The sequence below is a fragment of the Sander vitreus genome, chromosome 15 (genome assembly GCF_031162955.1).
Source record: "Sander vitreus isolate 19-12246 chromosome 15, sanVit1, whole genome shotgun sequence".
In the NCBI taxonomy this organism is placed as follows: domain Eukaryota; kingdom Metazoa; phylum Chordata; class Actinopteri; order Perciformes; family Percidae; genus Sander; species Sander vitreus.
In genome coordinates, this window is record NC_135869.1 from 6964870 (window position 1) to 6975671 (window position 10802).

The following is a 10802-nucleotide window of genomic DNA, read 5'->3' on the forward strand; positions in this document are numbered from 1 at the left end:
GAAGGCATTGAACGTCAGTTTCATTTTTGGCAGTACTTATCTCAAGAGACTTAAAATGTTATCCTCTGGTCACATTGAGAAATTAGACGGGCACTGGGAGAGCGCAGACTACCAAAGCCATGCCCTGTCTCGCAATGTTAACAAAAGTGTGTATTTGGGTTCTTTCTTGGCCCATGCTACACCTTTCCACCAAGTTTCATGAAAATCAGGCTAGTAGTTTTTCCGTAATCCTGCTGACAGACAGACAAACTGATCTGAAAATGCAATAAAGTCTCAGTTTGAAGGCAACAGAGACAGATGTACTACTACTCCTGCTGGTGTCATAATATGCAGATAGCTTCAGTTTTATGTGCAAAGATTTTTAATTCCTGTCACTGAAAACTGTCCTGCCTTATATTTGTGTGGAGATATATATATATATATATATATATATATATATATATATATATATATATATATATATATATATATATATATATATATATATATATATATATATATATACATACATACATACATACACACACATATACATATACATATACGCCGATGCAATAAAAGTAAATGGACTTTTGTTTGTGCTCAATGAGAATCATTTTCCCAGTTAGTCTAGATTAGTCTCGCTTGCCAGACCTATCCACAGCGCTGTTGACATTGCACTTCCGTAGAAAGTGATATATAAATAAAAGAAATCTTACTAAATAAGAAAAATCCTCAACAAAGGGGCTTTTTCGTGCACCTTTGTATGCCCTTTTATGTCCCACTCTTCTATTTCATAAGCCTGTTCAATGAAAGAAGTTTGCAATGAAATAATTTTTGTAGTTTGTTTATTTTGGTCCTGTAATTTCAATGTTACATGGTTGCTGAGAGTTCCACCACTGTTCATAATAATTCAGTCATAATTCAGATTCAGCCTGGAGGTCGGTGGACCGGTTGTGGGAGTCATGATTCAGGCAGAAGCCTGTCCAATCAGTTTCACCTCCACAAGGAAATGGTCGCTGACAGCCAATGCCTGAGAGAGAGAGAGAGAGAGAGAAAGAAAGAGAAAGAAAAAAACATTGCAGATAGTCTCCCTGTGGCACAATTCTGTTGTTAGTCCAGCGTTGTATACAGAAGATTGCCTCAGTTAAACACTATGTTTTATTATGTACTGTAAAACTCAATAGGCCATCAAAATACCTTTTCCCACCAGCATCACTAAAGGCCTTTACAGTATTCTGGTGGTTTGCTTGTTTTTTTAGCCTATCAACCAAAACTGCTGACCATACCATAATAATGTTTTTTTCTTGCTTGCTACAATATTGTTTTAAAAAGAATAGCAGTAAACATTGCAAAAACTGGTAAAAATGACAATTTGTTTGAGTTTTATTGGGGACTTTGTGTGGGACTATTTCTTGGCTGGGACCAAACATTTCCTTGAGTCTCCTCTGGATGCCGGGCCACTGCTCAGAGGAAAGTCCAGCACGTAACCGTCCTTAAAATGGTGGATTGTCCTTTCCTCACAAACTAGATTTGTTAGTGAGCTTTAGCCGTGCTGGTAGGCTGACTTTGTTACCTTTGAACAGTGCTGTTTCCCTGGGTTTTCAGTCTTAGTGCTGAGCTAAGCTAACAGGCTACTTGCGGTATCTTCATATCTTCATGATTGTACAAACATGAGAGTGGTATTAATCTTCTCGTATAACTCTCAACCAGAAAGCAAATAGGCCTACCATTTTTTTCCTAAAATGCCAAACTATTTATTTAAAGAGTAACTGGTTACACTTTACTTGAAGGTATCTACATAGGAGTGACATGACATTGTCATGAACGTGTCATAAACATTATAAACAAGTCATAAACATTTATGACATAAAACTTCTGTCATTAAGTATCATTCGGTTTTTGTCATGACAAGTCAGGGTTAGGGTTAGGTAAGTGGTTCTTTACATACTCTGTGTTTGTGTACCTGGCAAGGGAAGTGAATTAGCTCACATTATAGAGGGGAATATAACACTAAAGTTGTTTTTACCAGACTCTGGCTGAGATTCATATCCACCATGTAGTCGTAGACCTCAGCACTGCTGGGCACCACTCCCTTCATCATGTCATCAGTGACCACAATCCTGCAAATACAGAAATAGATGTGGAATTAAGAGTCTGTGCATGTGGGTGTATCTCTCTTTCTGTGTGTGTGTGTGTGTGTGTGTGTGTGTGTGTGTGTGTGTGTGTGTGTGTGTGTGTGTGTGTGTGTGAGAGAGTGAGTGAGTGAAACCACCTGTCATAAGGGCAGTTGGTGTGTGTCGCTGTAGTGTCGTCCTGGTCGCTGATCAGCCAGTGGAAACTCTTGTCAGTGAAGAGGCGGATCTGCTCCCAGTCGGAGCCCGACACATAGCTGCAGCCTGAGTTGAAGTCGCCCAGCAGCACGATGTCCTGCAGGGAGAGGGAAATGGTTCAACCTCTGTCATCCTCAGCTCATATTTTACTAAATGAATCAGCCTTTGCACTCCACCTTTTTTTTTCACTCAGCTCCACTAAACAATTGACTGTGTGTATGTGGCTGAGAATATTCACATTGGTGTTCCAGCGGGCACGGACATCAATCACCACGTCATAGAGAGCATTCACTTCCTTCACAGCGGACTCTGGAGAGGTGTGCTGGGGGATCAGAACAAAGTTCCTCACAGCTGGCAAAACAGAAGAGAGAAATGTTTGAAAGAGAGACAAGTTGAGAGTTTGTATGAGCGGCCATCTGGGACATTATTCACAATTACCTCACACACATACAAGTGAAATGCTCTCATAAACACTACTGAAACACTGTCACACACAATACTGAAACGCTCTCATATACACAACTGAAACGGGATTTCACTTTCAATAGTGTATATGAGAGCGTTTCAGTATTGCATGTGAGTATTTCAGTAGTGTTTATTAGTGTTTCAGTCTAGCGTGTGAGCGCGTTTTCAGAGCCTGTTTTTCTGAATTAATGAGTCATTAGCTTATGATGCAAACGTGACCCTCAGATGGCCCCTCATAGTTATGGCAGAAAAACATAAAATAAGAAAAAGTGAGCTTACTGCCTTTTAAATTTGGCATGACACAGTTGTTGACCCTGTTTGGCTCACATAAATTCTGTATACAAGTAAGAATTTTAAAAATGAAGCAACAGTTTTTTTAAAGGGACATTAGTGTCCAACAGACCTCATGACCTCAGAATCTCATCCTACACAAGTCTGGTGCTTAGTTCTCTAGTTCAGTAGTCCCCACAGTGGGGGCCGGGGACCCCCAGGGGTCCTTGAGGGGGTTCAAGGGGGTCCGCAGCAAAAAGGGTAATAATTCACTTTCAGTATAATTCCATCCATTAGTAACACAATGACAGAATGCGTGACTATTTTGGTCACGGATTTCATACATTGTTTTGAAAAAAAAACATCCTATCGAGTCCTATCAAATGTTTTTATCAAATGGGGGGAAAGCACTAAAACCACACTGTTAAAATACTACTGGAAACAATCAAAACAGTTCTGTCAATCAACTGTGTTTAGTGTTTAATCAGCTAATAATTTCAGCTGGACTACAGCCTATATATTGTTGGGTAGTTAATTTATAATATCATTTTACAACATTGTATTTTATAAACTACATGTGTTTTGTGTGAACAAATCTTAATTTGTAAGTAACTAGTAACTAAAGTTGTCAGATGAATGTAGGGGAGTAAAAAGTACAATATTTCTCTCTGAAATGTAGAGTAGAAGTAGAAAGTGGCATGAAAAGAAAAGACTCAACTAAAGTACAACTACCTCAAATTTGTACTTACGTACAGTACCTGAGTAAATGTACTTAGTTACATTCCACCACTGTCTGACAGTGAAAAAGCAGCATCAGTCTGTGATTGCCGCTCTCTTCCAGACCCTACCTGTTTGTTTGGAGGTGAACATGACAACGAAGGGCTCTCTGTTCAAGATGTCTGTCCCACAGGACTCACAGCCGTCATCGTACGTGTAGTTTTTAGCTACGGACACCATCTGCTCCCTGTAGAGGAAAGATATACTCAACCACATCTGTCATTTTATTGTACAACTTTACTTTTTAAGAAATCCAACAACTCTTTCTCATAGTTAGCTATATTCACAGTATTTTATTTTTATTTTACCAAACATGGTATGCAAACATGGACCAGCAGCCACATACAGTACATGAATAAAGACGAACGATACAGCAGACTGAGGCAGCAACCTAGATGGTTAAAAGCTGACAATTAAAGTAAACAGTCACATAGATACATAAAAACCAAAAGTAAAACCAACACAGACAGGCAGAGGAGCATAAATTAAACTGTGCTGTATCAAACAAAGACTTTAGCAAATGTGCCTCTGTTTAAGCCATAGAATTACTGGAGCATTTTCAAAAGTCATTTGTAACATATTGACCTTATATAGAACTTTATCCGTCATGTGTCTTCCAGGACTGACCACTAGGGTGCATCTTGACTAATCCTGAATACGTGATGATGGATGAATGTGGTGTGCAGATGTGTCAGATTCTGTGTTTAACATGCCTTTTTTTTTTTTTGCCAAGGAACCACATCTAAGTATCATTACCATAGGATAACTGCATTCAGTGGTGGAAGAAGTATTCAGATCCTTTACTCAAGTAAAAAGTACTAATACCACTGTTTAAAAAATACTTTGCATGTAAAAGTCCTGCATTGAAATAATATTATAAGTAGAAGTACTCAATGCAGAAAAATCCTCACATTTTAGAAACTGGAAACGATGAAAACAGTTCTTTCAATCAACGAAGTGTTTTATCAGCTAATCATTTCAGCTGGACTTGTAGACTTGGACAGGTTAATTTATAATAAACAATCATAAACATATTTTCTAAACTATATGTGTTTTGTGTGCAGAAATCTTAATATTTAAAGTAAGCTGTCAGATTAATGTAGTGGAGTAAAAAGTACAATATTTCTCTCTGAAATGTAGCGGAGTAGAAGTAGAAAGTCGAATGAAAAGAAAAGACTTGAGTAAAGTACAAGTACCTGAAATGTGTACTTAAGTACAGTACTTGAGTAAATGTACTTAGTTACATTCCACCACTGACTGCATTACTAAATAAAGCTAGACCAAAATACATTCTGTGTTCATCAGCATTTTGTGCAGAAATGTACATTCATTTCATGATCCAAAAGCATTTAGGACTGTGAAGTATATATGTTGTGCAAAATATGCAATTGTGTGGCACTTCATATAATATGGACATTTTAAATTTATTTTAATTCCACCACACATTTGCAAGCAAATCTCACTCAGAATACACTTTGGTGACGCTTCAAGTGTCTTTGTTAATAAACTGCATTCAATGGCATTAGCATGGCACAGCATGTGACACATGATCACCCATATTGATCTGAAACTTCAATCTGCTAATATCTGTATTGAAACATCTTTCATTAAACCAGTATTTAAAAAATAACTGTGCATGTATTCAAATACTGTGCTTCAATACAATTTTGAGGTATTTACTTTCCATTTTCTATTATCTAATACGTCTACTCCACTATATTTCAGAGGGAAATATTTACAATATATCTGACAACTATAGTTACACATTACTTTTCAGATGGAGCTATTACATACAAAATATATTATAATATATTATGTATTGGTACAGATTAACCTACCCATCCGTATATCAAGTAGTATTTTATTTTGTTCTACCAAGACCAGCTACAACATTAAAATCCTTCTTATCTTTATGCATCAGCAGTAATAATCTGAAAATTTAATATATAACATAAATAAATATTATTATACCATTGTATACATATTACTATGTCAGGACCCATTCTTCTGCATTATGTGTGATTATACTTGTGACACTTTACATTTTGCTGAATACTTTTGTACTTTTATTTAAGTAGGATTTTGAATGCAGGACTTTAACTTATAGTGGAGTATTTTTGTTTTAAAGTTGTATAGCTATACTTTTACATAAGTAGTTGTCATCGCTCACAATTAAAGACAAAGACACTGCAGAACTGAAGTAAATAAAACTTTAAAACACATTTCTTTCTGTTTCTGCTCTATGATGTGGGGTGTCAACAGAGAAGCTCTACAAAAGATAGTTTTACCGTTATAATTGCTTTCTTTTTGGCCTTGTGTGTGTACCTGTAGAGGAAGAGGTATCTCTCCTTATAGGAGCTGCGACCCAGAGGCTCACTGATGATGTGACTGTACCTGAACTCAGGAGAACCTCTGATAAAACACACACACACACACACACACACACACACACAGATAAAGACAGAGATAAAATTGCAGAATAAGACCCAGCACTCTCCATGAACATTAAATTATTCTAATATTTTACCATCCACAACATAAATAATGATATGGTGATATGAGACTAGAGTGTTGCTTTTTTGGTTTACTGTTCTATCAGTTCTATTATTTGTCTTTTCACACTTATATATATATATATATATATATATATATATCCATGGTACTGATGATTATTTATCTAAAATCTCAATTGTTAATATTTTGGGAAAGCACCATTTGTAAACCCTACAACATCGCCGCAATATCGACAAGATTATCGCAGCATCGGATTTTATCCATATGACCCAGCCCTAATTGAATTTTAAAATATCACTTAAAAAGACCTTTCAGTTTGGTCATTTGGTGTCACCATTGATGGTAATCATTGTTTTTTTTGAGTATTTGGGGCTGAGTTAAATCACGGGTCAAATCTGACCCGCTAACACAAAAAATATGTGCAGCTTTCTAACTCTAACAGTACAAGGGCTAGGCAAATGACCCACTGGGAAGTCAGATTCCAAAATGCAAATACTTTTAAATTCAGTGAACAGCTTATACAAACTATGGCCTAAAGTAAGAGGAGTATATTTCAGATAGCAGCCCAATGGGACACGCTCAATTCCAGTATTTCATTACACAGGAATAGTAGTCCCAATTCATTTAAGGGGAGGGAAAATCTGCGATAAAATGAAAGAATAACATTCCTTCTTTAATGTTCATCTTTGTGGACACACACATACATACACACACACACACACACACACACACAAATATAGATGACGAATGAAGAGCTTCATTTTGTTTATGGTATGTCATTATGTGAGTTCACAAGCTGTCCATCTGTCTACAAACTTCTACAAAAGGTCCCCATATTACTATCTGTGTAATAACACTGTGTGTGCTCTATATAAGGTGCGTGGTTGGTCTAACTTGTTGACATGCTCCATGAGTTTTTTGGTTGCTGACAGATCGCTGTCTCTGACCTCCTGGATCAGAATGATGTCATAGCGATGGACAATCTGAAAGACAAAAACACAACGCAACATAGGTCCGATTGATTTCAAGTATGTTTCTCCTCAAACAAACAGAAACAGAAATAATTACGTACTTATTATTGTTCTATAGTAAAGGGGCATTCCACTAATTCTACACATAAAAGATTGAGACTGTCCTCCCCCCGAAAAAAACGACCCCATAGGTTGTTTTTGGGACATAGAATTGAAAGCCATGGGCATTTACCAGGCAGAAAGGGTCTACAAAAATTAGGAAATGCTGCATTATGGGAAATGTAGGATCCATTTCTTTTTTTTTTATTTCTTTTTTTTTTAATCTCCCTTTTTTAAGTCCCCCAACTTTATGGATGTGAAAAAATAAAACTGCTGGAGTACCCCTTTAACCCTCTGAGGTCTAAGGGCTTTTTCTCGATTTTTAAATACTGTATCTTCTTAAATTCACCTTTTAAGGGTATTTGCATATAACCTGACACCCATGTGTTATATCAACATATCACCATATTCAGAACAAACTCAGTTTTCTGTATAGTGAGGACCAAATTTGTCCTAGAGCAATGTGTAAGGAGACAATTTGGCCCTAAAGCTGAAAGTTGATGTTTTGGAATTTGGCTTTTTGGAATTCCTCAAATCTCTTGTAAAAACATTTATCCCTTTACTCATGTGGATGAATTGTTTTGGTGCTTGAAATGAGTTTACCAAAGTCTTAGGTTCACAAAAGTAGTGTAATATATGAATAAAACAGTAAATAAATGTATTATAAATGTCTAAAATAAAATGTAGTGTTACCGTTTTTTGAGTAGGAGTGTTGTTGGTTGTCCAAACATTGTTTGGACGTACCTACGCGTCCTTCGTCATCAGGGGGTTAATGTCCAAAATCCTCTGAACAATACAGTATTCTAACTAAATCTAATGACTTATGTTTTGAATGTGCTACCAAATTATTACACTGGAAGGGATGCCAAATGTAGGCTAACCTTTGTGTTAGTTTAGTTACTCAGCACCCTTCCAAATAGATTGTCTTTATAGTTCAAATATTTGTGACGAGATACATTTTTTTCTACACTATTTACATTATTCCTTAGGGAGAAAAAAAGGGAATATTGGATGTAGTTTCAGACCGTGCTGATGATGTTCATCAGAGTGGTGTTGGAGGCTTTCTTGTCTCCAAATGACCTGATGTTGAAGGCTCCCAGCAGCAGAGATGTAGACAGGTTCAGCAGGGCCAAAAAGAGACCCAAAGCACACAGCGAACGCATCCTGGGCCACAGAGGGAACATATTTAGCCTTTCAACTGTGGGAGTCAGACACAGACGTAACACCTGCGCCCCTGGACACATGACAACATGAATTCTATTCCTGGCTCTTTATCTAACTGTGAGTCTGCAACTTGGCGTTTCATGTGCTGCTTTTTGCAGAGGCTTGCATGATCCTGGGCAGAACATTATTCCATATTATTAATTATATGCATCAGCTCGAGTGTGGTGACATTTTTGCTATGGTAATACTGCATACACTGTTGCTCTATGTTTCGTTTAGTCAGCCAGAGTTAAACCATATCCTGTATTACTCTAACAAAGTACCATCTTTGCAATATTTTGTGACGTCTTTCCATGTTTCTTTAAATGGAAACTAAAGCAAACCCAGTCACATCGGATTACAGCTACTGATGTTTTATAGCCTGCATGAATTGTAATTCTCAACAACAACAAAAAAGGTTTATAAATGAGTTATTGTTGTACCGAATAATTTATCCATATCACTGTAACAAAAAGTATCATTTCCCAGCTTGCATCTGCTGTTTTTTGTATTAAAGAAAAGTCAGAGGTGCATATCTACCTGCTTCTGTGAGTGGTTTTGGGGAAAGGAGAAGGCCTGTTGTAAGCAGAGTACAGAGGCTTGCCTGTGTGTGAATCCCTGGAGGCTGCACTACAACTTCTGAGCACAAGCACTGATAGTGTCTCTCCTGAAGTTTTTCATTGTGCATGTGACTGGGTCAAGCTGGGGAGAAGCAAAAAATGGAGGCGTGTTGTGGACCTGGTCCAAAACAACTAATCGTTTCTCCTTTTTTTTCTCAGAAATTAGGTATGATTGCATGTAAATTCAGTTTATTGATCATGAATGCAAAAAAAAAAAAAAAAAAAGTGTAAAACTAGTTGAAATGAGTTGGAATGAACTTGGCTAAGAAGATGTAGGACATATTGTGGTGATAAATTCTACTTTGTTGTTATTGGGACTAAGCTTCCTTCCATGGACACAAAATACACACAGCGATGACGGAAAAAGAGCAGAGAGCATCATGAGAGACTCACTCCACTCTCTGCTCAGACACACACACTGCACATACAGACTCAGACGCAGCAGAGCGGACAGTATCACTACACATAAAACACGGTTTCTTTCCTGCCACAGTCAGACTGATGGCAAAAACTAAATAAAACACTGAACAATTCACTGTGATTGCAAAAATCCTTACTACTTCACTCTGCTGTGAAATATTACTGTGCAATATTTGCACTAGTTATGGTCATTCCAAATGCAATATCCCCCATAGTTGTATCCTCCAGTTACAGTATTCATAATTTATTTTATTTATTTTTTTTGCACTCTTTTATATAGTATCTAAGTTTTTTTTTGTCTTACTTTATTTTAATTTATTTACCTTGTATAATCTTTTTTTATTTTTTATTTTAGTCTGTGTGCTTTTCTTTGCCTTTAACTCTTTTCACTCTTTTCACTTGACTCAAAGAGCCTGCACAAGAATTGTGGTCTGGACTGTTTGGTGTATGCACAAATGGCAAATAAAAATCTTGAATCTTTTCTATGCTTTATAAACAGGCCAACCAGACCGGGTCAGAAGACAATACAAGGGTTAACATGTTCAATAAATTGACTAAAAAAGTTAGGCACTTTGTGATTTTGTATCTGTGAGAGGTGCAATATGGATAAACTTTACTTGCTAACTTACATCATAAGTTGCATTTTATTTTTGTTGTTCTTTGTATTATTTGTTATTTGGACTGACCAAAGCACACTCACCTCTTGAACTAGATTGTGCAGAGAGTCAGCAGAGGCTGTGTGTTTACATGCAGAGTTGGTAGGAGCAGTGAGAAGGCAACAGATGGCGTGAATATGTGATAAAGACAGTTGACTCAAGCCAATGTGCGATGGAAACTTTCCTACTGAGCCATGCACGTTTTCATGACAAAATGTAATATGTTTTAGGAAAACATCAAAGTGAACAAAACTAAAGCTTGATAATAAAAAAAAAAAAAAAAATGTGTCGTCTTAAGACATTCACTTGTATTTTTTTGAAGGACAGAAGTATTTCAGGTCTGCAAATATTACCCCATGTAAAATGTGTGTGCTATTATTGGAATACATTATTTTACACTTACGTTATTAATAATAATGTGTTTTTCAGAGGGCGATGCATTTTAATTATAATATTCATGAATATCAAGATCAAGAGCAATCATAGTTGCAGAAT

The 10802-nt window shown here is 36.7% G+C and overlaps 1 protein-coding gene across 1 annotated transcript; it reads right to left on the reverse strand.

Annotated features, from left to right (window-relative positions):
* Positions 1 to 739: 739 nt before the first annotated feature.
* dnase1 (deoxyribonuclease I) lies at positions 740 to 8571 on the reverse strand. Its single transcript, XM_078269799.1, has 8 exons — positions 8434 to 8571; positions 7233 to 7321; positions 6150 to 6236; positions 3896 to 4011; positions 2551 to 2663; positions 2255 to 2409; positions 2009 to 2102; positions 740 to 1012 (listed from the first exon to the last, which is right to left on the reverse strand). Exons 1-8 carry the CDS (start codon positions 8569 to 8571, stop codon positions 950 to 952), a joined length of 855 nt encoding a protein of 284 aa, XP_078125925.1. The 3' UTR covers positions 740 to 949.
* Between the last annotated feature and the right edge of the window lie 2231 nt (positions 8572 to 10802).